General features: G+C 51.9%; 14 protein-coding genes across 14 annotated transcripts; 9 read left to right on the plus strand and 5 right to left on the minus strand.

The window, feature by feature from the left end:
- Positions 1-13: 13 nt before the first annotated feature.
- Positions 14-157, plus strand: CABS01_07044 (uncharacterized protein; the record flags this gene model as incomplete). The annotated part of the gene is made up of 1 exon (XM_060540408.1): positions 14-157. The coding sequence occupies one exon, from the start codon at positions 14-16 to the stop codon at positions 155-157; it is 144 nt and encodes a 47-aa protein (XP_060403293.1).
- A 674-nt stretch (positions 158-831) lies between these two features.
- On the plus strand, positions 832-3,294 carry CABS01_07045 (uncharacterized protein; the record flags this gene model as incomplete). Its single annotated transcript, XM_060540409.1, has 3 exons — positions 832-1,004; positions 1,147-1,701; positions 1,755-3,294. 3 exons carry the CDS (start codon positions 832-834, stop codon positions 3,292-3,294), a joined length of 2,268 nt encoding a protein of 755 aa, XP_060403294.1.
- A 33-nt stretch (positions 3,295-3,327) lies between these two features.
- On the minus strand, positions 3,328-4,772 carry CABS01_07046 (uncharacterized protein; the record flags this gene model as incomplete). Its single annotated transcript, XM_060540410.1, has 10 exons — positions 3,328-3,421; positions 3,484-3,572; positions 3,629-3,800; positions 3,880-3,898; positions 3,962-4,121; positions 4,172-4,371; positions 4,422-4,489; positions 4,547-4,571; positions 4,639-4,670; positions 4,732-4,772. The coding sequence occupies 10 exons, from the start codon at positions 4,770-4,772 to the stop codon at positions 3,328-3,330; spliced, it is 900 nt and encodes a 299-aa protein (XP_060403295.1).
- A 467-nt stretch (positions 4,773-5,239) lies between these two features.
- CABS01_07047 (uncharacterized protein) lies at positions 5,240-6,275 on the plus strand (the record flags this gene model as incomplete). Its single annotated transcript, XM_060540411.1, has 2 exons — positions 5,240-5,470; positions 5,583-6,275. The coding sequence occupies 2 exons, from the start codon at positions 5,240-5,242 to the stop codon at positions 6,273-6,275; spliced, it is 924 nt and encodes a 307-aa protein (XP_060403296.1).
- A 453-nt stretch (positions 6,276-6,728) lies between these two features.
- On the minus strand, positions 6,729-8,744 carry CABS01_07048 (major facilitator superfamily transporter; the record flags this gene model as incomplete). The annotated part of the gene is made up of 10 exons (XM_060540412.1): positions 6,729-6,846; positions 6,899-6,983; positions 7,034-7,303; positions 7,363-7,459; positions 7,513-7,642; positions 7,696-7,823; positions 7,878-8,149; positions 8,209-8,291; positions 8,392-8,547; positions 8,626-8,744. The coding sequence occupies 10 exons, from the start codon at positions 8,742-8,744 to the stop codon at positions 6,729-6,731; spliced, it is 1,458 nt and encodes a 485-aa protein (XP_060403297.1).
- Positions 8,745-9,435: 691 nt separating this feature from the next.
- CABS01_07049 (coenzyme A transferase) lies at positions 9,436-11,439 on the plus strand (the record flags this gene model as incomplete). The annotated part of the gene is made up of 7 exons (XM_060540413.1): positions 9,436-9,718; positions 9,795-10,079; positions 10,128-10,314; positions 10,376-10,680; positions 10,736-10,847; positions 10,903-11,242; positions 11,305-11,439. 7 exons carry the CDS (start codon positions 9,436-9,438, stop codon positions 11,437-11,439), a joined length of 1,647 nt encoding a protein of 548 aa, XP_060403298.1.
- Positions 11,440-11,699: 260 nt separating this feature from the next.
- Positions 11,700-12,470, minus strand: CABS01_07050 (nitrogen starvation-induced glutamine rich protein; the record flags this gene model as incomplete). The annotated part of the gene is made up of 3 exons (XM_060540414.1): positions 11,700-11,799; positions 11,862-12,283; positions 12,357-12,470. The coding sequence occupies 3 exons, from the start codon at positions 12,468-12,470 to the stop codon at positions 11,700-11,702; spliced, it is 636 nt and encodes a 211-aa protein (XP_060403299.1).
- A 917-nt stretch (positions 12,471-13,387) lies between these two features.
- On the minus strand, positions 13,388-13,585 carry CABS01_07051 (uncharacterized protein; the record flags this gene model as incomplete). The annotated part of the gene is made up of 1 exon (XM_060540415.1): positions 13,388-13,585. The coding sequence occupies one exon, from the start codon at positions 13,583-13,585 to the stop codon at positions 13,388-13,390; it is 198 nt and encodes a 65-aa protein (XP_060403300.1).
- Positions 13,586-14,174: 589 nt separating this feature from the next.
- CABS01_07052 (uncharacterized protein) lies at positions 14,175-15,413 on the plus strand (the record flags this gene model as incomplete). The annotated part of the gene is made up of 3 exons (XM_060540416.1): positions 14,175-14,513; positions 14,579-15,263; positions 15,328-15,413. 3 exons carry the CDS (start codon positions 14,175-14,177, stop codon positions 15,411-15,413), a joined length of 1,110 nt encoding a protein of 369 aa, XP_060403301.1.
- Positions 15,414-15,987: 574 nt separating this feature from the next.
- Positions 15,988-17,064, minus strand: CABS01_07053 (thiamine pyrophosphokinase; the record flags this gene model as incomplete). Its single annotated transcript, XM_060540417.1, has 1 exon — positions 15,988-17,064. The coding sequence occupies one exon, from the start codon at positions 17,062-17,064 to the stop codon at positions 15,988-15,990; it is 1,077 nt and encodes a 358-aa protein (XP_060403302.1).
- A 1,475-nt stretch (positions 17,065-18,539) lies between these two features.
- Positions 18,540-19,796, plus strand: CABS01_07054 (acetyl-CoA acetyltransferase; the record flags this gene model as incomplete). Its single annotated transcript, XM_060540418.1, has 1 exon — positions 18,540-19,796. The coding sequence occupies one exon, from the start codon at positions 18,540-18,542 to the stop codon at positions 19,794-19,796; it is 1,257 nt and encodes a 418-aa protein (XP_060403303.1).
- Positions 19,797-20,639: 843 nt separating this feature from the next.
- CABS01_07055 (uncharacterized protein) lies at positions 20,640-21,160 on the plus strand (the record flags this gene model as incomplete). The annotated part of the gene is made up of 2 exons (XM_060540419.1): positions 20,640-20,768; positions 20,858-21,160. The coding sequence occupies 2 exons, from the start codon at positions 20,640-20,642 to the stop codon at positions 21,158-21,160; spliced, it is 432 nt and encodes a 143-aa protein (XP_060403304.1).
- Positions 21,161-21,746: 586 nt separating this feature from the next.
- Positions 21,747-22,733, plus strand: CABS01_07056 (pfs domain-containing protein; the record flags this gene model as incomplete). Its single annotated transcript, XM_060540420.1, has 5 exons — positions 21,747-21,801; positions 21,887-21,966; positions 22,024-22,109; positions 22,173-22,619; positions 22,694-22,733. 5 exons carry the CDS (start codon positions 21,747-21,749, stop codon positions 22,731-22,733), a joined length of 708 nt encoding a protein of 235 aa, XP_060403305.1.
- A 2,220-nt stretch (positions 22,734-24,953) lies between these two features.
- CABS01_07057 (major facilitator superfamily transporter) lies at positions 24,954-26,873 on the plus strand (the record flags this gene model as incomplete). The annotated part of the gene is made up of 9 exons (XM_060540421.1): positions 24,954-25,142; positions 25,208-25,235; positions 25,289-25,385; positions 25,446-25,555; positions 25,608-25,681; positions 25,736-25,784; positions 25,834-26,231; positions 26,288-26,531; positions 26,587-26,873. 9 exons carry the CDS (start codon positions 24,954-24,956, stop codon positions 26,871-26,873), a joined length of 1,476 nt encoding a protein of 491 aa, XP_060403306.1.

Raw genomic sequence — 26,873 nt, forward strand, 5'->3', positions numbered from 1 at the left:
CCAATGCGTGCAGATGGGACGATGGGACGTGTTGGTGACCGTGATTCTAGGGACTTTGGCCATGATTGGGCTGGTCCCGGTTCTTTGCGGAGGCGTAAATGTGGCATTGCTTCTGCCTAGGAACTCACTCGCAATTGCAACAGGAGTCGAGAGGTAAGTACTTATGTATGAAGAGGTTGACGATCGACAATAGATGGATGGTTCAAGAGCACTTATAGGGTAGGTAATAAGAGCCAGGTGTGGCCAAGCCAAGAATAAGTCAATGTCCTTGGCGTTAGCAACAGCAGCGACAGCTCCTCAAAGAACTCACACAACAGCTGCTGCCACTACTCCGTACACCGTTGACATTATGTAATCTCTCTTAACTTGCCAAGAGAGATGAAGTAATGACTAAGCTCCTCCAAGTCGGCGGACGGGTCCGTAGCTGCGTGCTGATTCGTGCCCTCATTCAACTTTCCCCAATGATTCCGGCTTCACACGAGTCACAGGACGAGCTTCTCTCCCTCCCTGATGGCTGGTGCTTGGCGGGAGACCTCTCAATTAAGTAGACTTCTCGTCAGTGAGTCGCAAGGCTCAATGTTTTAGCACTTCCATCTTTAGCAGAGCTGTCTGCTCTAGGGGTAGCGTGTTTGTATCGTCAAAAAGCCAACAGACCAGGCCGCTTTGATATTGGATCTCATCTCGACCCCAGCCCCAGAAGTCAATACGTCGAGAAATAACGCGTGTTCCTCTAATCCAAATCTTGTCGCTTGCTGTCCGTACAGAGCACTTTAGCTCTTCACCGAGATCGCCAGAGTGCACCCGGGCTCCTCTCACCTTCCCCTCACCTGGATGGAGGATCCTCAATCGCTACGTCCAAAGCAGGCCGCCTGTCTGGTCTGCCGCCGAAGCAAGATCAAGTGCGACTATTCTCCGCATGAGAACAAATGCAAGAGGTGCATTCAGCTCGATTCTGAGTGCATACGGCCTACGTTCCACGCTGGAAGACAGAAGGGAATCAAGAAGTAAGGCCCCCAAAGCTCCCCCGCCGTCTAATGGTGTTGACACCAAACGGCCCCCCATGACCGAGACAACCCCTTTGAGTCGCACCACAACTCCCCCACCCTTCTCTAATGTAGTATTGATCATTGGCTGGGCGTGTAATAGCAAGCGAAAGGGCCTAGATAAAGCTCTCTATCAGATTGAGCAGGCCATCAAAAGAGCCAGAACCGGTGAACACAACTCCGAAGATGACAAGGCCATCGGCAGTCTCCAGGCGCTCCTGGAGGGCTCTCGAAATGCTCGGTCAACTACCGCCTCCTCTCACTTAAGGCGGGGTTCATCGCATTTCAACAGCCCCGACCAACCCGACCTCTCATCTGACGATGATGATGACCTGGACAACACCCCAGACAGCAACACTTATATGAGTTTGCATCATCACAACGAGGAGAGCCTGGCAATCGACGATGCCGAAAACCCGCTCCAACTCCTGGCGCGCGCTTCGAATCTGCAGCTTTCGCCCAAGCCCATCAGTGGCCTCTCGCCAAAGCAGCCAGGTCCCCGCGCCGGGCGCAAGAAGCAGGTCGAACAACCCGATGAGGACTTGGAGATCCAGTCCTTCTTCACCTCTGTTCGCGTCAACTTCGATGTCGGCGACGACATAGATCCCATCACCATGGGTCTTGTAACTGAGGAAGAGGCAGAATCATTATTTGCTTTGTAAGTGACACACGCCCACCGCCGATGAGGGCTTCGTCAAACTCACCATCCAGCTTCCATGGCAAACTTGCCCACACCCGATGGGGACTTGATCCCAAGATCTACACTCCATCCTTCACGCGCTCGCGATCTGCCTTCTTGTGCACCTCCATCATGGCCGCATCGGCCCTGTTCCTTCCATCCGCTGGTGCCTTGTCCAAGAGACTGTCAAACCATTGCAAGACCCTCGCACATAGAGTCATCGCGAACCGACACAAGTCCGTTGAGATTGTTCTTGCATTCATGGTCAACGTTCCATGGATGTTTCCTGGCCAGCATAGCACTGATGATGAGACTTGCTGGTATGTCAATATGGCTGCCACTATCGCCATTGATCTGTCCTTGAATAAGCTCCTCATCCCAATGGAAGTTGTTGGTTCCGGTTCGAACATGGCTTTGTCCCGTGGAGACTGTCTTGATCCTCGGACAGCACTGGCCATGGACGGCTTCAGCCACATTGAACATACCTCTGATCTTGGACAGCGCCTTCTCCGTCGCCGTGAGCGCTGTTGGATCGCACTTTTCGTTCTTGAACGAGGCATGTCTCTAGCTCGCGGCCGACCCTATACCGTGCCCATCACCCGGGTCATCAAAGACTGCGACCAATGGCATCGGTCCAGCATTGCTGACCCCATGGATGGTCATCTAGTCTCGATGGCCGTCCTTCGCCGAGACCTCGACGGACTACTCAACACAGTCCGCGCGCTCTGCGACGGGTCGCAGGGAATATCTACGGACGGCGGGCTCATCGCCCAGTCGATCCAGAGTGCTATTGAGAGATTCTTCGATCAATGGCTGACTGAATGGGGCTACGCCATTGGCACAGGCCCCCAGCGCCGACTCCCTCCGTACGTTGAGATTCTCGTCACCCACACCCGGCTCTCGACGTACGGAGGCGTCATCAACCACCCGACCGCCCCGATGGAAGTCCGGCAATTCTTCCGTACGGCCGGGCTATCGTCTGCTGTGACGGTCATGCGAGCAGCGATCCAAGGAGAGTCGCAGCTCCAGTCGATCCCGAACAACACGACAATCATGGTCTCGTTTGCAGCCTGTTTTGCCCTGACTCTGAGCGCCTACGCCACGGGCAGCTCGAACTTGGCACCTAGCATTCGGAACCTCATTGAAGAAACGGCAGATGTCTTGGAACGTATTGGCTCTGCCACAAAGCACAGAAATGGCTTGTCTACACTGTACGGAAAATATCTAAGACGTATCGTCAGGAAGGCGGCCACAGCCATGGATGGCCAGCCTCAGACGAGTATGCAACCTGATCCAAGTATCCCTCGCAGTGGTCAGCTCGGAACGCCCTCGTCGGCTGTTGCTGCCTCGCCTCCCGTCAATATGGGGCCACCGGTCTCGCAGCCGCCTTACATGGAGTCGCAGCTATGGCCTGGGACTTTGCAGTTCTCTGCCATGTCTGACGACCAGATTGCTGAGGTTCTCAATCAGCCAGGCAACGAGTTCGACCCCTCATTTGCAGGCCTATCCTGGGACGACATGAACAACTTTGACTGGCTAAGCTGGCCTAATTTGACAGAGTTTGGGTTCTAGAGAAACACCTCTCGGTTGGCCATTTGGCGTACATCATGCCTTCATGGTTTCGACCGGGGCGGCGAACTGCCACTGCGTCAGTTTCCGCAGCTGTTCCATGAACACAAAAGTCAGGACAGTATTCGGCCTTCAGTATACGGTTTATTAGTAACATTCTCGACATTTCCTTTCATCGTGGATGTGACTTACGTGAATCTCAACCACGCCGGGGTCCATCCCTTCATCAAGAAAATTGCTCCTTCTTCCCTCAGACCCGTCTGTACAATACGAAGCAAAGACTAGGTTCGATTAGTCGGTTCCTCTGCAAGGACTGGGACTGGACCTGTCTACTCACGTTTGCCCCTGGGCCGCTCGCAGCAGCACTTTGAATTCTGCTCTTGAGGACATCAGCTGGCGCGCAAATCGTTGTCGCCGCAGTTCCAGCAAAGAGGGATGCCACGGCGTGTGTTTTTATATCATCCTTCATTTCAGTCTTTTGCAGAAGGATGCGTTTCGCTGTTGAGTATCTGTTTCGTGCTTTCGTGTCAGTTTTGCTTGTTTTACTGAGTCCCTTCACCTAAGGACGTCCACTCATTTGGCACTCACGTGGCGATTTGTCCCACATCTATCATTCGGCATCAGCTTCAATAAATTCTACAGTCGTTTCCGAGGTTTTCGCTTGACTTACTCATGAGTATACTGCGCACCACATTGGCAGATATGCCTCTTGTGAATGCTCCCACACCCTCTTCGCGACCTATCCTGTATAGCCCTTCGACAGCGTTCGAGTAAGCGAATCGTTCGCCGACATTCTTGGCTCCATCGGCGCACATGCGGACGAGGACAACCTGACACCTGTGAGAGTCTGCGCTGAATAGTGGAGCGATGTCAGCCATACCTCCGCAGGATTTCCGACCAGCCCTGCCATGCCTCCAGCCAACCCGGCACAAGATATCGTCATCGCTGTTGTCAACTTCTCTTGGCCCGTCCCTTGTCTCGCTTTTTGCGCAAAGTAGTTGTATAGTCCGAACCGAGCGGTCGAATAAGTGGTTTGTCGAAAGATGGATGCTGACAGCCCAGACCACAAGGAAAAGAACCCTGCGCAGAGTGAGTAGTGACTACAGCAGAGAACTAGCTGTATTACTCACCATCCCTAGCTGCGAAACGGTACATTGCTCGAAACATTGACTCCCTTGACTTGAGGACCTGCATTCGACTTTTACAATCAGTGCTCGTTCTGCGCGCTCCTAGCTGTGAACAACTCTTTACTCACTACTTAGTTTGATCCAAGGGATGTGCTGAAGTTGTGTGATCAGTGACCATTCAAAACACGGCGATGTCGCTCAAGCTCAATGGCGAACGTACTGAAGCAGACTGCCATAGATGCTGCAGCACCTCTGCAATTATCGATCAGCTCGATGCCAGCCTCCATTTCCAACTTGGACCCGTGTAACTCACCCAAGCCAGAAACGCTCCTTCTGCTTGCTGCCGCCGGCCATCGTGTGCTGGTGTAAGTGTGTGCTGTGGGTATATGCAATGCTACATGCAACCAAAGTGCCAGAGGGACTTCTCAACATCCTTTTTCAGAAACTGGATCCATGGAAATGCTCTTTTGATAAGTAATGCGGCATTGTTACCATCAACCCCTTGTCTAAGCTTATCCGCCCGCTGTCTGTTGATACGCGTCCGGTCTCGTTCTCATCCCGCAATCCCTCGGCCTCTAAATGTAGAGCCGGCGAGCTCTCGGCCGCTCGGCGCAATGTTTAAAGAGTCGAGCTCCAATTTCCCCACGCTGATGTCACATGGGACTCTTCGCGTCGGCACTTCTTTTTGAGTCCGAGACGCACGGTCGAGGGACCTTCTTTTGTCTTCCGACTTGCGGAACCCCTCCGGTCTCGTTCAATTGGGGAAACAAAACCACTTCTGCATCCCGCCACCTTCGCTTGAACGCACGCCTTCTAGTCCGATGGATGATGCGCCCGCAGAGAAACAGTTGAAGCAGAACAGGTCCAGCAGTAATCGAAAACCAGAGGAAACCATGTCGAAGCTTGCACCGTCGCTCAAGGCACTCATCAACGCGCCGTTTGCCCGTCCCGGCCAGACGGCTGCGCCGTCGCATATTCGCGAGGTGTACCAAGCCATCGCTAAGGATGCGGCATCAAAAAACGTCGGCGCAAAGCCGTGGCTAGCAATTTCGGTGAGATAGACATATCGCGACTTTCGCAGCTTCTGTTGTGTGGCTCAATTGAGTACAACTGAGCTGGTACAACACTCGTGCGAGCTTAGTTGCTAACCTCGGCATTTCGTAGGCCGCGGCAACCTTCACACTCAACTCCCCCGACTCTCTAGAATCCCTCTACAGTGTTGCGTCTTCCTCCGGCCGCCCCGACAAGCGCGAGACTGCCGAGTTCATTCGCGAAATCGGTCTTAAGTGCATCAGCTTTAACGGCATCCCTCGCACCATCAACTGTCTTAACGCCTTCTACGCCAGCCTCCCTAAGGATGTTACGGCACAACTGGAGACGAAGCCAACGCGAACACCAAACGCGCAAAACATTGACGCCATCACAGTACGGGGCCAGGGCCTGTGGGACTCGATCTACGCTCCCTTCGAGGTCAAGCTCTACGAGAAGCTGGCGCAATCGCACCCGGATCTTCCGGTCCACATTCTCCACAGCCACTATGCGGGTTTGTTGTCGGAACCCAAGGAGCGGGGAGGTCTGGCCAGCGTCGGGAGAGTGCTGACTTCGATGATTGCCATTTCATGCTTGCGAGCACAAACCGGTGTTGGCCCGCAGGTTCTATCGCACGTTTTCGGCTTGAGGAAGGGACTTGAGGACGGCACATATAAGGCGGACAACCAGGAGGACATTCAAGGTGCGGAGTGGTTGGCTAGCGATGAAGGCAGCGAGTGGATTTTGAAGTCGATTGATACTATTACGGAGGCCATCGGCGGAGCTGCGAGGTCAAACTTCGCTCCAGGACGCGAGTCCAAGTTGTAGATCGCCGGCGCTTGTGATGCTCATAGGGGTGCTGTACACTACCGGGCTCCAGAACCGGATCATTTAGCCTTTTATGAATGCGAGCTTTGTTCTTCAATACTTTCATGTCCCAGTTTATCGTATTGCCAAACATGCTTAGTTTCCTTCAGGGAAGGACTGGCAAGAAACTAAATCCAGATGTTGGGTGCCCTTACTTGCCCTTACAGCGACATGCAATGCAAGTCCGGCCGCAAAATCCTTTCCCTCTGTGGATAAAATATTGACTAGCGACATGCGCATGACTAAGTGTGCTCTGATATTGATGAAGACGGTCTACGGAGTATTTGAAAGAAAAGCTAGGCCTGGAACTTGAAACCCAGCAAACTCCGTAACTTGAAGACAGAGAATATCATTCTACCATAAGATCTAGGTACGTGCTTCACTTCTCGACACCCAATTATCGCTTAGCCATTCCTACAACACCATCTTAAAGTGAGGTTCCCGATCATCACCTGTACCAACGAACTGGTCATACTTCCCAGCAGCCTTATCGCGGTTGATCTTGGCGCACCAGAGAACATTGATAAAGGTCCTGGGCTTTCTGTTAGTCTATTGAACCACGAACAGCGTATGGTTTTACTCACGCCACCCATGCGTAGCATAGCAGTCCCAGAATGACAGTGTGGCCCTTATGGTACAATGGGCCATCAGTGCTAGGGTAGATGAAGGCTGCAAATCCAGTCAGTGATATGCTTGTTTGATGCGTATTGCAAACTTACTCGCTACAAAACCGCCACAGTTGGCGATGGCAAGCTGAAGCGCGGACGTTGTCGCGCGCTTGTAATGGCCAGCCGAATTGTTGGAGTTCCAAACCAAGACGCACGGGACGGCACTGTACATGCCAATGGCCATAAGGCATGTCATTGCAAATCTCGTCTGTGGCGCCGTGACGTTGGCGATGGCTGCGTAGCCCGCGATGGAGATGGGCAGGACGAAGAGCATGAGTGTGCCACGTAGGCGGAGGCGATCGGATAGGAAGGCAACGAGGACTATGAGGGAAGTCAGCTTTGAGCTAAGTCTCTATTCTTAATCTTTTGCCATTGCTCACCTGTAACGGGGGTCGCGACCGCGTACGGGATCACGGACCAAAGTTGAACTTGATTTGAGTTGGAAGCGATATGCATATCGTTGATGATTGTCGGGAGCTTTTTGGTCTCAATCAGCTGTGTGACAATACGTATGAAACCAAGAAGCTTACGAATAGACCAAAGGAGTATAGACCAGACAGAATGGCAAAGTAGGCAGTTGCACTGAGCCAGATCTGAAGGTTGAAAACGCCGCGACCAACTTCGGACCATCGAAACCTCTCCTCCCTTTCGCGTGAAGAGCTGTGAATATGTCAGTTATCGAGGTTCTTTACAGTTGGGTATTGGGATCTTACTCAAATCGGTCTCCAGCATGACCTTGGAGCCGGAGCAGCGCCCACTCTCGCTCTTCATCCGTTAGGATCTTCGCCGTCGCCAGGTTGTTTGGCAGGCCAATAGCGGCAATGATTCCACAGACGACCGTCTAAGGAAGTATGTTAATACTCACGAGTTCCATGGCCGGGGTTCAAGATCTTACAATGATGCCCTCAATGATGAAGATCCATCTCCAACCTTCAAGGCCAGCCGCAGGACCAATCGCGGACAAGCCTCTGGCGAGAAGACCTCCAAATGCACCAGAGAGAGATGCAGCCGTGTAGAAGATACCAATGCGCAGTGCAAGTTCTCCGCGGGTGTACAAGCCAGAAAGATACAGCACCATTCCGGGAAGCAGCCCACCCTCAGTCAGACCCAGGATTGCTCGGACTGCGACGAAGCTGCCGTAGCTACGGACGAAGCCGAGACACATGGCTTTGCAAAGTCAGTGATGGATGATAATGAGACCGATTACTGTTGATCCGTGTACGTACTAACAATACCCCAAGCACAGGTAAGAAAGGGGAGCCATATCCGCGGCGAGACCTTCTTCAAGACGAGGTTGCTTGGCAGTTCGCTGGGCGTGCATTAGCGACCGGACGACTGTGGGGAACCACATGGGACGAGAGCACGTTGACAGCGCCAAGATCAGCTGAGAACGGATGGAGAGATGTTACCTCGCGATGTATGTCGCATAGAAGACGGCCAAGCCTTGGTTGTATTGGTTGTTACTGATGCCAAGGTCCTCGGCTAGGCCAATAATCTTTGCGTTGCCGACGTTGGTTCGATCAAGAAAGGAACAGAGGAACAGTAGGGCCAAAAGCGGTAGGACCCTGTCAATCGTTGCGTGTAAGTTGGAATGAGTCTTCAAAAGGGTTGCTTGTAGTTGAAAACCTGGGGCAAAAGCTTACCTAGTGTCAACTTTGAAGAGCAAAGTCCTCGTGAGATGCCGTTGGCGTTCCGCTTCAACCTCCAGGTGGCTCTCGTCATGCTCAACCTTGGGATCCATGTCGAAGTCTTTCGATGTCATGTTGAATTCGAATAAGATTTGGCAGTGTAACCTTGGGAAACTCTATGAAGAGACTGGAAAGACGAGAACAACAGAGAAGACAAGACAACAAGACCCGAGTTTCTATCTGCCAAGCAAGGGCAAAGCTTGGGGGTCCCTCCCCCGTTTTGAAGCCCGTCTTCCCCAGACCCCAAATCTGCGGGGGAGGACGAACCCACGGCGGGTAGCATCTTAGACCATCCCCGGATCGTCTCTTTGACCTTGCCGTCATCCCGTCCAGACCAATGACAAGCCTTTGTTTACTGTACGCCATTAAGCTGACTCGGAGTCTACTTTTGGTCTCCGAGAGCTACTGTAGAAGAAACTCCGAGTTCCCACAACTCCCGATGCCCCGCCACGAAGACGTCAGAGACTCCCCTGTCTTTGCCTGCATCTTCCCCCTCATGCCGAAGCCACTACTGAACCGCGGGAGCGGAGGGACTCCGTCGTGGTCGGCGCGCAAAAGAACAGCCGAGGCGTCCCGCGCAGCAATCCGTTCAAAAAGATGAAGTCGCGCCCACCTAACCCGAACCTAGAAATGTCCCCCGACAATCGGCCTTCCTTTTTCTTTTACTTGTGCTTAATCTATGGTCTCTCGTCACAATTGATTGAAACCTTCCCTTTTGTGTTTTGTGGATAAGCCTGCTTCTTCCTCCAGAAAAGGACCGAACAAATGTCTTCCATTGCTCGCCAGTTGCGCCCGCGGGTGCTGGTCCGCGCATCCTTCAGAGCTGTGCCCGCAGTGTGTGCGCAAGCTCAGCGTTTCCCCCGCGCAAAGGTCCTTGGTGTTGCGACATGCCGTGACATAACGACGACACCAATCCGCAGATCACAGAAGGCACCTGCTACGAAGAGAGGTGGCTCGAAGCTGTATGCATCTGCCGATGAGGCTGTCGCGGACATCAAGAGCGGATCAACTATTCTGAGTTCGGGTTTCGGGCTCTGTGGTGTTGCAGGTTAGTCCAGTTGGGCGATGTTCTATATGTCTGCACTGCCAGAGATTAGAAGAATGGCTAACACATTCAACGACAGACACAATCATCGCTGCAATAAACCGTAGGGGGCCCGAGAACCTGCACTCGCTTACAGCTGTCTCAAACAATGCCGGCCAAGAAGGCAAGGGTGGTCTGGCCGTCCTCACCAAGGCTGGCCAGGTGAACCGCCTGATCTTGTCATTCCTCGGAAACAACAAGGCATTGGAGAAGAAGTATCTCACTGGAGAGATCGGCATCGAGCTGTGCCCTCAGGGAACGCTCGCCGAGAGGATCCGTGCCGGTGGCGCTGGAATTCCCGCCTTCTTTACGCCCACTGGAGCTCGTAGGTTATTCCTTGATAGGAACTGAGAGATGTAGCTGACATGAGCAGACTCTCTGGTTCAGAGTGGTGACATTCCTGTCAAACTCGATGCTTCTGGCGCCGTGAAGGAGCGCGGACGCACCAGAGAGACGAGAGAATTCAACGGCAAGACGTATCTCATGGAGACTGCGCTTACGGGAGATGTGGCCATCTTGAGAGCATGGAAAGTGGACACAGCAGGAAACTGCGTGTTCAGGTACGAAAACTACTTGCGAATTGACTGAGCAAAGGACCTTGCTAACTGCGTCTCTGTGCAGATATACAACCAAAGCATTCGGACCCATTATGGCCAAGGCCGCAACAGTCACCATCGTCGAAGCGGAGAATATTGTCGAGGCGGGCGCAATCGACCCCAACGACGTCGATTTGCCCGGAATCTTTGTCGACCGAATCGTGCCTTCGACCGCCGAGAAGAATATTGAGATTCTCAAGACAAGGGCGGAGGATGGTGAAGGCGAAGATCTGAATGCACCCAAGAACGATGCGCAGGCGAGGCGCAATCGCATTGCCAGACGTGCTGCGAAGGAGTTGCAGGAGGGTTTCTACGTCAACCTCGGCGTTGGTGAGATGAGATTCATAACCCCGTGAGGCTTGAAGAGAGGCGCTGACTGTAATAGGCATCCCGACTCTGGCTCCCTCATTCCTCCCGGCTGAACGCAATGTTTGGATTCAATCTGAGAACGGAATCCTGGGCATGGGTCCTTACCCTACCAAAGACCAGGTCGACGCGTAAGTATACTTTTAAGAGGACTTAAGATGCACGAGCTGACATGTCCAACTCTAGCGACATCGTCAATGCTGGCAAGGAGACTGTCACCCTCGTTCCCGGTGCTTCAACATTCGACAGCGCCGAGTCTTTTGGCATGATCCGTGGCGGCCATGTAGATGTCTCTATTCTCGGTGCGCTGCAGGTGAGCGCCACAGGCGACTTGGCCAACTACATGATTCCCGGCAAGGTATTCAAAGGCATGGGAGGTGCTATGGACTTGGTGTCTAATCCCGACAACACCAAGATCGTTGTCGCGACCGAGCATGTTGCTAAGGACGGCTCTTCCAAGATTGTGCAAGACTGCAGTCTGCCGTTGACTGGTGCTCGTGTTGTCAGCACAATCATTACTGATCTGGTGAGTTGAGCGTGAAGTCAGATAATTGATTGTTAAGGGACTCGTTGCTAACATGACGATAGTGTGTCTTTGAGGTCGATCGCAAGAATGGCGGTCTGACACTGACCGAGGTCGCGCCCGGTGTTAACGTTGAAGAAGTGAAGTCGAAGACGGACGCAACATTTGAGGTCGCAAAGAATCTGAAGACGATGGAGTGAGATGATGCTGTAATAGTAAAGTCTGTGTTAAAGATACCAATAGAGTAACCAATGCGCTAAAGACCCTCATCCCTTGTATTCATTCAATTCCATTGTTATCATCCGTGGCTAATAGTACATTATCGTCTATGAGAGCAGGTCATGAAAATCCAACCATTCGTCGGCAGTCGTTCTCCCGGTGCGCTTGACATAGATTGAAACGGGGGTATCATCCGGATCTAGGCACCAGAAGTATTCACAGAAACGTGGGAGACAGCGTCCTAGTTGCTGCTGGAGCTCGAGCTGCTGCTACCGCTGCGCTTGCGGTGCCCGTCCTTTTTACCATGCTTTTTCTTGTGCTTCTTCTCGTCCTTCCCGGGTCTGTAGTTGCTTCATGTTAGTCGTGCACTTTGAGCCATTCGAACTAAATATCAGGCACTTACTTAATTTTATGCTCCAAAAAGTTCGCTCCAATCGCGCCCGCAATGGCACCGCCGACAGTTCCAATGAAACCGCCGCCGGCCTTGTGCGCCGCCCATCCGGCCGCTCCGCCACCGACTAATGTTGCGCCGAGGCCCTTATCCTGATCGGGACCACCGGGACCAGCGCCATACTGAGGCTGGCCGCCGTGTTGGGACTGTCCACTATACTGAGGTGCGCCATATTGCAGTTGCTGGTTGTGGGAATAACTGTCTCGGTTGTCGTGGCCGTAACTTTGCTGGTGCTGGTTACCCTGGGCGTAGGTGGGTTGTTGGGGTCCGCCGTATCCGTGCTGCTGCTGGGGAGGGGCGTTGTAGCCACCGCCCTGTTGGTAGGGAGAATGTGACTGTTGGGGGTAGCCGCCGCCGCCTTGGTGCTGCTGGCCCTTCAGAGGGTGTTAGTGTTACCGATCTCGATGTAGCTTCATGTCAACTCGAGAACTATCTTGAAGGTCTCACCTGTGCATAGGTGGGCTGTTGGGGTGCGTAACCGCCCTGGTTGTATCCTTGCTGTCCACCGTATCCCTGGTTCTGGTTGTGGCCGCCGCCTCCGTAGTAATCGTTTGCAGACATGTTAAAGATTGGGGTTGCTGAGTCGAGAGAGAAATGGAGGTTTCGAGATGTACAATAGTCGAAGTATCAATTGAAGTTTAGTATGCTTGTTGAACGATCCGATAGAATCGAGAAAGAGGGGAGAGCTGAAGCTTTATGAAAAGGCGTCAGACTTGCTTACTGCTGAGAGAGAGCCTCGAAGGAACGCTAATCACCATCTAGTCAGACGGAGCTTGCGGAAATTGGCAGGGGCGGGCATAACTAACGTGCCGCAAGCAGCCTAACGCGGGGCGGGGATTGGATCTCTCCCGTCTTGTCCCCAGTCAAGCCAAGTTCTTCAGCGTCTTGCCCGCGCCCTCGGCTCAGCTTCTATCCTGTCGTCATGTTTCGTGGCGCAGTCATTGCGCGGGGTGCTGTGTGTGCTTGTCAGCCCTGCTGCAACTTGCAAGCCACAGACGGTGAGCTGAGGGACAAGCCACCAATGACGCGACCCTCTAACGACTGTTTAGTCGTTCGGATTCGGTTCCTCGGTTGTAGGAAGGTTGATGGCGAACCAATGACTAAAAGCTCGACTCCAATGGGTTGCCAACTTGCCATACGCGGAAGCTGTAAGTTCCTTGTCAATACACACGAAGGGCCCTCACGATGTCTCCATTTCCTGTCGCTATCTATCTTGCCATAGTCGAAGTCAGTAATCAACAATTAGTGGCCCGAATTATCGATGTGGTAGATCATGTTTGGTGGAGTACCTGGCCTCTGTGATCGGCTGAGTCTGTTTCAAGAATTGGATCGGACGAACTCCCATTCTGGCGCTCTAAGATCACTGCCACCCACCTTCTGTGCTGCTGCAGGCCATTAGCTCTTGCATACCATCGGGAAGCACGACCGTGGTCCATCATCCAGGTCCTCGTGGCGACCCTAGAATACAATACAGGGGATTACCATCGAGGGAAGTGGAGTTGGGCCGCAGCTGACATCGGCGTCTCCGGCCGCGGCGCGGGTGGGGCCGATTGGCCGAACTTCCCGGGGAAAATGCCCAAATCGCTACGGCGGATTGGCTTCACGGCCCCGAGAGTTGGATGTCCCCGAGTCGGCGCAATCGTTGCTTGATACATGTAACTACTAGTACCCATCATTTGCTGAGCTGTCGACGGGTGTTCGGTACGCCAGCACTGAGTTCATTGGATTAATTCAGCTTAGCAGCCCCTATATTCGACTCAATCCCGACCATAGTCGTTCACGCCCATTGCTTCTGACGAAGTACACGAAAACCGGGTGAACCCAATCAACTAACTCCACAGTGATACCTCGTGGGTAAGATGGCCAGGCTCATCCATCGGCCTTCGACCGTTGATTCGGATGAAAGGATTACAACAGGCACTCCCTGATTGGCGTCCAGAATTTGGAAGAGTGTCTCAAAAGCTTCACTACCCCAGAGCTTGTTGTTGCGGGGTATTCGACGCCGTCGCAGTGTAGCGCGATCGGATAACATGTAGCGCCTGGGTTAGCATGAGCTAACACAAACTAATCAAATATCACAGGGGCGATATTGACACGCTGATCGCGCGGAGGAACGGCAATGTTACTGTATATGGATGGGCAGGAAACATTAATACCTGGAATAATCCCATAATCTGAATGATGCGTGTCTATTTTACAGATTTCTCCATATTGAAGAGACATTGAGTCCTCCTTACATAGCAAACAACGTCAGATCGCGACGCCATGAATAACATCATCAGCAATGTCCTTCCAACCGAAGACCTCTCCACACGTGCCTATGTGCGGTGGGATGCGAAAGGGGTTGAAGAAGTGCCCACAAGTGAAGCCGAAGATATTCAAGCCGTTGCTGATATGATCAACGAGGGGCAGCGCAGAACTTGGAACTCGACACGTCATGGCTATAGTGGTACCCATGCCAGAACACAAGGCATCGTCAAAGGCATATTTATCGTCCCTGATGACTTGCCTCCCCATCTAAAACAGACGGAACTTTTCGAACACGGCGGCGAGTACCCTGTAGCATGTAGATACAGTTCAGAGCCCGGCGACCCTGGTCTTGATGTGAGTGTTCTTTGCTTCTCATCACTATCTCTTGAAGTGTACTGTGCTGTGCTTACACGTTGCAGGACCGCATCCCCCAACCTCGGGGCTTTGCCATGAAGCTGTTCAACGTCAAAGGAGAAATGTTCGAGGCCGGCAAGGATACTCCAACTCAGGATATTGAATTCAACAGCACCCCGGCCATTGACCTCGCCGACGCAAAGACAACAAAGGAAATTATCGGCCTCCGGCTTAAGTATGCTGGCAACAAAGAAGAATTGAATAGAGAGCTCAACGCTCGCCAAGATGCGCAACTCCAACTCGCTCGCGACCAGGTCCGCAACACCCACCTCGAATCCACGCGACAGTATTCCCAAACGGCGTACCGGTTCGGAAACTACGTCATCAAGTACTCCCTTGTGCCATCTACCGAGACGCAGAGGAAGCTCTACGATGAGACTGTGAAGCCAGAGCATGACGAGTCCATCCTGCAAAAGTGGCTACAGAATTTTCATGCACACCATGACGCGGAATATCTCTTCCAAGTGCAGCTACTAGAGAATCTCAGTGATCAGCCTGTTGAATATGCAGGTGCCGTGTGGGATGAATCAAAACACCCCTGGCAGACTGTTGGCAAGCTTGTGATCCCACAACAGGACAGTTTCGACTACGAGAGGAAGAGATTTTGGGAAGACTATGCACGTGTTGATCCATGGCATGGGTTGAAGAGCCTTCAACCATTGGGTAGCTCGAACAGGCTTCGGCGGGCAGGTAGGTTCTCCATCTTGTCCTGGCGATGGAAATGCCTCGATACTTCGGGTTCTAACATCTTCAGTTTACGCTGCGAGTAGCAGCATGCGACGCAAGTTGAACGGGGTAAAAGAGGTTCAAGTTAAGAGTATCGACGAGATACCTAATTGAATATCTTTCCAGGTCTCGTAGTAGGTTGTAGACCTGCGGCGAGACAGGGGATTGACGCCATCGGACGCCGATGTATGCCTTTGCTGCCTCTAATTGTGTACAAGAAACCAGCTAGTAATCATCCGCTATCACAAGACGGACCCTTATGAGTCTCTGTTCAAACGAGTGTATTATACTAATACTAGATGAGTATTTGGACGTCTCTAGATCGGCCGAGACATTGAGGTGACATCTTGACCAGCACACTGAAAGCCTCGCGGTCTCTCAGGAACCGAAATGCCGACAACAGAGTCTTCATTTTGCCTCTCCAGAACAAAAAAATTGAAAAGATATACCAGAAAATTACTTTTCCAACGTTTGTTTCGCAAAATACTAGGATCCACTTAACACGCTTGCCGAGCGCCTGCCCTCAATCGTCATTGTTCTGCACATTTAAGTGCCTTTCACAAACACATCTCTCTCTCTCTCTCTCTCTCTCTCTCTATTTTCTGTATTGTAGGTGCTTCCATAGTATCCAGCAACAGTGTCCAGAGATCCTGCTCGGCGTGGTATTCGTCCTGCTGTGTCTGGCTCTTTACATCACTTTCCAGTGAGGAAGATCACTGACAATTGCGTGCTTTTGGAGCATTTCGTTCATCCGATCCAAAATGTTGTCAGGTGAGATATCTCCCAGACAGCCGTGTCGGATTAGGAAATCGATCATGACGAGTGCTGAGTTAGGCTTGAATTTGTGATCGAGAAGATCTTTGACAATCTCGCCGACTGACTTCTTCTCGACTGAGTCGACTTCGTCCGGATTGGGCTTGAAAATCGGGTCTTTTTTCACTTCCAAATCGAATGGAATTTTGACGCCGAGTTCAGGGGCACCAAGAAAGTCTTTGCCCCATCGTTCATCCCGCAGAACAGCAAACTGAATCGGAGAGGCTTCCTTGACTTCCTCTAGCCAGCCAGCTCGTAGACTACCGTTTATTTCCTCCTTCACTTCCCGTTTAAGGCATTCTTTCGCAGTCGTGTCGTTAGCTTCGCCGAAACCCCCACCCGCGTTCTGATAGCCCCCAGCAGCGCACTGATCGTACTTGCTTGGAAAGGTTGACTTCCGATCCGAACGTCTCGCAACGAATATACAAAACTTTTTCGGATCTTTGATATCGTTTGCGTCACGTTTGTAGATGTTTAGATGAACGCCAGTAGTCACAATGCCGAAGACGGGAGACAAACCACAGACGAATCCGTATGGTGAGTTGGGATCAATATCGTACAGCGGCCACATCTCATTTTCGTCATCCCAGACTGCTCCGAAATTTTTGTCCGTATGTCGACTCTCTTTTGGGCAAAGGATATCTCGTATATTTCTAATTCCCTTAACGAAAGCGTTCGAATCCTTCAAATGGTCCGCGTGTAGTCGAATACGAGGACATGATTTCTGTCCAGCGTCGATCGTGTCGAACGAAAGGTGTCCCTCCAACTTCGTTTTCAACTCTTTTAGAAGTTGGGCGTGGTGAGCGGTAACAACGCCCATCTTCTTCCAGCCCGTTCCAACATCGTAACCAAACTCCCAGTAACCGTCTGTGTTTCGGAAGTTGTTGTAGCTTTCGACAAGTTTTAGTAGTTTCTTCAGGTCTTTAGCACCGAGAGGCTGCGGATCTGGCATGGTAAATGCTGCCAAGTGTGCGGATGGATTGATGAAACTGTTTTCTTCTAATCTTCTTTCCTAGATGGTTCTGGGAGAACGAGTCTATAGTTGCGTATAGAATTTGATGGTTTGATTTGCTCAGTGAACGTATCGACGATTTGCTACAGTATTTTCCAAACTACTCTACAGCATATGATCGTCACCATGGCCGATTTAAACATTTTCGTCCCATGGGAGAGATGAAAGGCCTTGAGTAGTTTATTCAACACCGATTTCTTCGACAAAGCCGCAATCCAATTCGCTTACCGGTGTGCATATTGGGGGCAAAGCCGACGCCTAGCAGCTCACTAGGTTGCATTGGAATGTCTTCCAACAAACACAATGTTTTTCATAGTGAAGCGTGGACAGGGTCACTTATCTTGGAAGAATACTGTATGTGGAGGCTTAACATAATCACGGACCTACATGAGGGAGCTAGTCTCCCTTTGAGGACAGGCCATTTGCTTTCTCTGCATGAAATGAGGAATACGTAATTCATTCGATACTCTCAATACATCAATGCATTGAAGTGTTGAAAGACACATATACAGCTGTGACTGATTTCCATGTGGAGATTGATCAACTATTTTGAAGCTTGAAATCCCGACATGGACTTTCACCTGCTCCAGCGCTAATGCATCTGGGTAAATTTCTTTTCAGCTTCTGCTTCGGCGCCGATGACCACTTCACTATTCAAAGCTTTGACGGAGTGCTTTCTCGGCTAGGGTAAGTATTGAGAGCTTACCATATCATAGTATAGATGCAGACATACATCAGAGTGTCTTCTTGGCTGCATTTACCATGGACCTTGGTAAACAACACAGTGGAAGTTGACGCTGATTTTGAATTGTCAACATACCTTTTAGTCATGAGCGCGCGTAACGTGAGCTTATAGTGTGTTCAATATGAAAGAAGCTCATTGTTCAAATTCTTTCAAAGCCGGCATTTGGTGTGACACCAAGTTGAGTGTAGATGATGATTTAGTACTGTGTAACACTGCAGTTTTGGCTGACGATGGCCTCATACCCAAATGGGATAGCCGGGGTGTTCTCGGTATACATGCCAGGTTTCGGTGACCGTCGGTATATCTCGGTGTAGGTGCCGACTCAAATGCCGGTTGAACGTTTAGCCCCGGGACCGAGCTTAGAGCTCTGCGTATGGTTGCCGAACCCAATTGCCATGTTATGCGGGTCCCCCCACCTCGGCTTTGGGGATCAAGCTGGGGAAGTTGAGCGGAAGAAGGGGAAGAGCTATTCTCCCTGACTAGCAGTACATCGCTCAAGCTCCCCCGGTTACCAAGCGACATCGCTCACATTTACCCGACTCTTTTTCGAGACAGCCTTGGCCGAGGGCTACTTTCTAAACCTTACTTCCTCATTTCTGTACAACAAGTCTGGCTTTCTGTCAACATTCACAGTCAATTGACGGCCGTAGCTCCGAGAAACATAACAAACATGTCTATCCCCAAAGGAATCTCGTCCGTATTGAAGAAGGCGCCCTCCGACGTCGTCATTCTGTCGTCGCTGCGTACGCCCGTGTGCCGGTCGAACCGCGGACAGCTCAAGGACGCATACCCCGAAGAACTGCTCTCGACCGTCCTCAAGGCCACCCTCGAGGCCAACCCGAACCTCGACCCTAAGAAGATAGAAGATGTCGCAGTCGGTGTCGTCCTCTCGGAGCTTGGCGGCTCCAAGGCTGCCCGTATGGCCATGAACCACGTCGGCTACCCCAACGACACCTCCTTGTACACTGTCAACCGCGCCTGCTCGTCATCTCTGCAATCAATTGCCCTCATCGCATCGCAAATCAGGACCGAGACGATATCGGTGGGAATTGGTGCCGGAATGGAGAGCATGACCCGCAACTACGGCAGCCGTGCGATTCCGGTAGACGTGTGGCCCGCCCTCAAGGAGTCGCCGGTCAAGGACGCGAGAGACTGCATCATGGCCATGGGCATCACATCTGAGAACGTCGCTGAGCGCTACGGCGTCTCCCGGGCGGACCAGGATGCGTTCGCGCTGCGCAGTCACCACAACGCCTCAAGGGCGAGAGAAGATGGCTCCTTCGCCAAGGAGATTGTTCCCGTCACAACAAGATTCCAGGAGACGGACAAGCAGGGCAACAAGGTCGGTGAGGAGCAGACAATCACAGTCACCAAGGACGACGGCATTCGCGCCAACATGGCGATTGAGGCCTTGCAGAAGCTGAAGCCGGCATTCAAGGCCGACGGCGCCAGCACGGCAGGCAACTCGTCGCAAGTGTCCGATGGCGCGGCCGCGACGCTCTTGATGCGCCGGAGCACCGCCACAGAGCTGGGTCTCACCGACAGCATCATCGGCAAGTTCGTCGGAGCCACCACCGTCGGATGCGCTCCCGATGAGATGGGTATCGGACCCGCCCTGGCGATCCCCAAGCTTCTGGGCCAATTCGGCCTGGAGAACAAGGACGTGAACCGTTGGGAAATCAATGAGGCCTTCGCCAGTCAAGCGATTTACTGCCTGAGAGCGCTTGAGCTGGAGCAGGCCTACGAGGATGGCAAGGTCAACCCCGATGGTGGTGCTATTGCCCTGGGCCACCCTCTTGGTGCCACCGGTGCCCGCATGACGAGCACCCTGCTTCACGGCCTCGGAAGATCTGGAGGTGAGGTCGGTGTTGTGAGCATGTGCGTCGGCACAGGAATGGGCATGGCTGGCCTGTTTGTAAGAGAGTAGAATGTTAGTATGAAATCGAAGCTACCAGCATGTATCTGTGCCGCTCTGATCATTCGGAAATTCCGAACCCATAGCCTCCAACGGCTCGCTCCGTTTTCGTAGCGCCAAGTCTTGACGATCTTTTCAGGTGAGTTTCTGTCACCAGGACCAATTGCAACCAACCTTGTTCCAATCTGCTCCGTTTTTGTTCTTTTCTTTCATTGACCACTGTCACTCTTCGTTAAGCAGAGCTGGATATATCGTAGAGGCACCCGGTCTTCAGTATCATTTCCCTCGCGTCATGCATTTCTCCAGGATCGGCACATATTGGGTAGAGGGATATTTAGGTCTGAAAGGCTGGACGTTTCTGCTATCGCCCACCTTGCAACAATTTCCCACATACCTCCATGTACTCTTGAAAGTCGCTCAGTGAGCAGGATTTTATTGAATGGGCAGGTGCAATGATTTAGTGTAAAGATCGCGCACTGCCTATGGAGTCTCGAAACCAATCGGCCCTCCATCAACGATGCTTTATCTTCATCAAGTTGGTGCAGGATAAGCGCCGGTTTCTAAGAGTGGCACAAGGCAGCAGACACTTATAGCCAATCACCCACAGACTTGACATGCAGAGTTGCAGGCAGCCAACCCATCCAGGTCTTATGTTGGGTCACATACGACCTTCGCTTAGGACAGGACTACAGGGGCACGGATACTCCCATCTCGATAATCAGGCGATGCTCGACCAAGTCCGCGCAAGCGCCATGATGGAACCTTTGCCTCTCTTTCCTCTACAACCCCGCGCATGGTCCTTCCAGGAATATCGCACTCTTGCTCTGGATCTTGAAAATCTGACTGCGAAAAGAAATGGAAGTCGTCGGGGCGGTAGCAAGCTTCATAGCCATAGGCCAGGCTTTAAGCACTGCTCGCCATGTCGCTCACATTGCCCGAGCGATCCCAGGGGTCGAGGATGAGATGAAGTGGCTTCGTAATGAGGTCTGTGACAACAATTTCAGATCATCGTAATCTTCAAAGATCCTAAACGGTAGAAATTCCATGCACTGACCTTCGTCACGATGCTGTAGGTCGAAGCTTTGAAATTGATCAAAGAAGAACTCGTTAGAGCAGGAGTCATTGCCAATGACTCAAAATGCGAAACACTGTTCCTAGCAAAGGCCATGCTTCAGCTTACAGAATCCACAAAAAGCCTCGAAGAAATCCGAATACGCTGCATCCGATCACCGAGTGCCGACAACAAAGGCAAGGTCAAAAAGAGAGCCTGGTTCTGGCTGCAGGCCGAGCTCTCCGATTGTCGAGGCAAAGCGCGAGAAGCCAGGGAGAACCTCCAACTTGCGCTCCAAACCATAAATGCTCAATCTATCACGTAAGATTCATATCATCAACTACATAAGATGGCTGTTGAAAAGCTGAAGAGATTACGTTGCGCTTTAGGAAACTCGTTTTGCGAATCGAGAGTCTGAGCATGCAGATAGTTTCAAATGTGCAGCAGCTTGAAAGTTCTGCAGGCACCGGAGACGCTCCAGAGAGCCCACCATCAAAGGATGAGAAGTCATCGTGTCGTGATGAAAAGTCATCATGCTGTGATGAAGACTTAGAATCACTCCGAGAAGACAAACCTCTACAAGTCGTGGCTGTGAGACAATCTCAACAAGCCTTACCGAATCCTCAAGCATCGGCACCCACTGACTTGATCACTCCTCAAGCTTCGAGTATTGTCAACCAGGTATCAGGTCTTCTGCAAGACCGATGCCCAGTTCCATGCTGCTGCCGATGCCATGTTTCGAAGCCAGTGTCGTACACTCTTACGAGGTGGGCTCGGAACTTGGTTGGCAATCTTAATGTCAACTTCAACCGCCAATTGAGTTTCCACAACAGCGCAAAATGCACCGAGGCTAGCTGCAAGAGCAGAACGGGTACATCGATAACAGCAGAGTATCAGTTCCCAATTTGGCTATGTTCCAGGGCAGTCCAAATGCAGACCCTAGTGAGCGCTACGACTGGGCTGCGAGTATCACTTAGACCCGTCAGGATTCTCCCTTTTGGTTCGAATTTCTGGCTTGCCACTGATTCTGATTATTCTCTGAGTTCGACAGTAACAGTCCAACAGTGGATGCTGCATTTTGGAAATGTATTCCCGGGTGACACAGACCCTAACGGCGTGACTGCCTTGGAGGTAGGCCTCCCTTCGGTCATTTCTACTCGCACGAGTATTCATTGACGAAACAAACAGTGGGTCATAGGTCAAGGATCAACCGACATATTTCTCTATTTATTCCAGATCTGGGAAGACCAGATATTGAATGGAAATTACCATGAGTAAGTTTGTCAAAGATGTTGCTCCGACGAGTAGCTACTTACGTATCGTCAATTTTGTTGTAGCTCTTGGTTCTATGAGGCGCACGATACGATTGCCAACACGCCTTCTCTACCCGAAGAGAAGATGCAAGTACTCACTCGCATCTTGTCTGCTGGCAAATGGACCGTAAATGCCAGTCAAACCCCGCTACATGATGCCCTTTGCAGGGGTGATTTCGACGCCGCCTTTCAGGCTGCTGAAGATTTCAGTTGGGCCATCAACCAGCGGAACTACGAAGGCAACACGCCGTTACACGTCGCTGCAACACAAGGTCATCTCAATAGCGTCAAACACCTCGTACATCTAGGGTGTGATATCAACGAGGCTAACTGGACGGGCTGCACTGCTCTCATGCTTGCTTCCGAGGGCGGTCACGTTCTCACGGTGCAATACCTGATTGATGCTGGCAGCCGGTTGAACGTCACTAACAGGAGGGGCGATACTGCAATGATGGTTGCTTCCATGGCGGGGTCCAATAATCTGCCAACAATTCTTCAGGCTCTGATTCGAGCGGGAGCATCAGTAAACATTACTGACACACAAGGCTGCAGTGCCATCCACCACCTTACGTCGTCTGGCAATAAACGTCGCGTTATTCGAGAGAGCTTGAGAGTTCTCCTGGAGGCCGGTTCCGATATCGAATCCCGAAATTATCGTGGGAGAACCCCGCTTCTGCTTGCGGTTCACAGCGGAGATCGCAGAGGCACACAGTGCCTGATTGAGGCAGGAGCGAGTACAACATGTGTAACAGACGATGGTTGGGGCTTACTTCACGAAGCAGCTTTTTATGGACCTACTAAGCTGCTTCGATACCTTTCAACTCTCAACTTACAGACTATAAACACGGGTTTGCGCAACGGCGACGGAGAAACGCCTTGGGATTACTTGGCTTTCCCCATTCATGCCCAGGATTGGCAACGTGGAGGGACCTTAACACTGACCCCAAAACGACAAGAAGCTTTTGTTTCATTGTTCAAATCAATCAGAGACAGAAATTTGACGGTTGATATAGAGCGGCTGGATTGGCTACTACAATATTTGAGAGACAGGGATCAACGAGGCGCTATAGCTGCATTGAGCCCTCTAATCAAGCAGAAAGAAGATTGGAAGCGATGGGAAATTCTTGGTACATACAAAGCCATCGGCTTACAGATCCGAGAAGAGATGTGGGAGGCAGCAGTTGAGTCTGTTGAAGAGGTTATCGACTGCTTGCGAGAAAGAATGGCCACATCCCCGTGCGACAGCGAATCGTACTACGATCCAAGTACTCATACCATATACCGAGCCAGAGAACTTGTATGATTTTCGAGCTATCATGGCTGGATCTCAACAAGATTGGTTTGGAAGGCACATCTACTGAGGGTCGGAATATGAGTTGACACAACTGAATGAAAGTCGAAGAAGCGACTTTTGATGTAGGTAGGGGACCATACAAGGATGAGTTGAGGTCTTCTAGGAAATAACTTACCCAAGCTGTAAATCTGCAAATAATTCGAATATCTGTTGAGGAGCACAAACCAGCTCGGTCGTTAACTCACCAATGTCTTTACCAATTGCAAGTCGCGGTGACTTGCCAAAGCAGTCCTTGTTCTGCATTCGCTAGAACCTTCTGGGTAGAATAAGAGAAGCATACAAAATACTCTCGACGTAAATCCCGTCGTAGCCAGATTCATTTGAGCGTGGAGGTTCAATTGCTGATTCATCTCAGGGTTGCTCAATGCCTACGAGAGCTCGTCAACGGCAATGCCCGACATAGCAGGTTGTCAACCACTGCCAAACCATACCTTCGACTGTCATCAAACATTATGACGCTCAGAAACAGAGAGGGTTCAGTAGTCCCCAGCTGCTATGGCATGCATCGTCCTTGACCACCAAGTTCCCACCTAGCTGTCCACCATCCATTGTCCATGCCTCCGGCCACGCACCTCGAGATCCATTGATCCACCCTACATGTTTCCGAACGAACCATATTTATCCTTTTCACACACCTCTCCATATCCCCGGTCTCAGAGTCCCAACGCAACTGGCCCTAATGCCACTAACCCCAAGCTAACCCCAGCACTTTCCATTCCCTCGGGCCTTGGCACGCGGGGCTCCATTTCCCCATTTCCACAGTTCGGGTGATGTGGGTTGCTGCTCACTCTCCAGTTGCAGTGGCTGACCAACTCCAACCTCTCCAGTGGCGGCGGGTGTTGGTGCTTCGTGGGTTTGACTGACTCTTGTCCTCGCACGCTATCTCCTGCTTATCCTCTAGACGGCTTGTCTCATCGAACCCCCCCCCCCCCCTTGCCCTTATCCATTCCCATCGACCGCCTCTTTCTTTCTTCTCCCTTCGGATCCCAAATCTAACCACCGAGAACCCCGCGTTTGCTGCCCAGACTCGCGGCTCCGACTTGTTGGAATCTGTCGCAATCTGGTCCCTTCCCCATGGGTCGTTTCCCCAGCTATCCTCTTAAACGCACCGGATCTCAAATGTTGCCCCCGCTGATCCAGTTACCCCGGATTCGGGGGTCACTCATAGAAATGACCTTTGCGTGGGGTATCAACGATGCAACAGTCTTGAGAAGTTCATAAATACCACGTTCCTGCTGATTGTCCAGCACTTTGGGTTGGTTGGCAGAACAAAGTAAGAAGCCGTGACTCCATCTTCGTTTATGCTTATTTCTTAGACCGCAACTCTCTTCACCGCAGAGTTTAGCCCCGCTGATCCCTCTTTTTTCTGACATCCCCCCAACCCCGAAAAGCAGACTTTGCTAGGCGCACAATACGGCCCGAGCACGATATCAATATCAGCAAAATCTACAATGGGTGCGAGCGAGAAGCGTTCACCTTCGGTGGAGCGCGAAGAGCATGCTATCCATACCGTCGATAGTGTGATCATGGACGAGAAGCCCGTCCCTCAGGATGAGGAGAACCGCGACTGGACCGGGTCTGCGAAGAAGACCGACCCGGAAGAGATCAAGCTGGTACGGAAGCTAGATTGGCGGATAATGGTAAGTCTCTGAAACCTCTTGATATCGCAGATGCTCGTTCTAGATCTAACGACTCCTTCAAACAGCCGACACTCTGTATCATGTACTTCTTGAGTACGATTCCCCGCTCGAATTTCCATCATCGGATTACCTGACTGACCAATCAGACTACGTCGATCGTAACGCCATTGCTCAGGCACGACTGAACAACTTGGAGAAGGATTTGGGCATGTCTGGAACTGAGTTCAATACCACAGTTTCGATGTAAGAAAAGAAACTCTGGTAAAGGAAAACAGAGGATGACCGCGACTAACAGCATCACAGTCTCTTTGTCGGCTACGTTCTCATGCAGATTCCGTCCAACATGTTGATCACCAGGATTCAACCCGGCATGTACATGAGCGCATGGATGTTGATCTGGGCTGTCGTCTCAGGTATGAAATCTGTCAAATTACAACGTGGCCACCAAGTCTAACAGACATCTAGGATGCACGGCACTTGTCCAGAACTACGGAGGTCTTGTTGCTTGCAGATTCTTCCTCGGTATCACCGAAGCTCCTGTAAGTCATGCCAAATCCCATTCGAGCCACAGAGTTTCACTTACACGGGAACAGTTCTACCCAGGCGCAACATACATGCTATCAATCTTCTACACCCGCAAAGGTCAGCCCCCTCATCTCTCTCTCTGATCATCAATTAACACCCCCCACAGAGGTCGCCTCCCGCATCGCCCTCCTCTACTGCGCTCAGATCCTCGCAACAGGCCTCTCCTCCCTCATCGCAGCCGGCATCTTCGCCGGCATGGACGGCCTCAACGGCATCGCAGGCTGGCGCTGGCTCTTCATCGTCGAGGGCGCCGCCACGGGCCTCGTCGCCCTCTTCGGCTTCTGGCTCCTCCCCAACACGCCCCTGACGACGCGCTGGCTCAACGACCGCGAGCGCGAGCTCGCTCACTCCCGTATGGAGAAGGATAAGCTGTCCGACTCGGATGATAAGCAGGCTTCTGCTATGGATGGGTTGAAGCAGGCTGTGAAGGACAAGAGGACGTGGCTGTTCTGTTTGATGCAGAATTTCCATTTGAGTGCTTGCAGTTTCAACTCCTTCTTCCCCGTACGTACTCTTGTCTCATTTTGGGTGGTTGAAGGTACATGGCTAACGAGAACCAGACTGTTGTCAAGACTCTCGGCTTCAACACGACCATCACCCTCGTCATGACGTGCCCGCCGTTCATCTTCGCCGGTGCAGCGGGTATCTTGTTCGGCTGGAGCTCCGGCAGACTTCACGAGAGAACATGGCACATCACGGTCGGCCTCGGCGTCGCGATTCTCGGTTTCGTAGTGGCTGCCTCCACACTCAACACGGCGGCTCGCTACGTTGCCTGCTTCATCTTCCCAATGGGAGCCTATGCCGGTTAGTTCCTGTCCTTTCCCTTCAAAATTCACCCGTTTTCTGACTCTCTGCGTAGTGAACTCCGTCATCATCGGCTGGGCTTCTTCGACGCTGTCACAGACCAAGGAGAAGAAGGCAGTCGTCCTCGCCATGACCAACGTCGGCGGCCAGATTGGCTACATCTACGGTGCCTACCTCTGGCCCAAGAGCGACGAGCCCCGCTACGCCATTGGCTTCGGTGCCTCTGCTGGCTTCGCTTTGCTCTCGATTCTCTGCGCTTGGTGGATCCGTGTCTTGCTTGTTAGGGAGAACCGGAGGATTCGGGCCTCCACCACGGAGAATGTGAACTTGTACGGATACTAG

Source organism: Colletotrichum abscissum, assembly GCF_030869225.1.
Source record: "Colletotrichum abscissum strain IMI 504890 chromosome Unknown Scaffold_15.1, whole genome shotgun sequence".
Taxonomy (NCBI): Eukaryota; Fungi; Ascomycota; class Sordariomycetes; order Glomerellales; family Glomerellaceae; genus Colletotrichum; species Colletotrichum abscissum.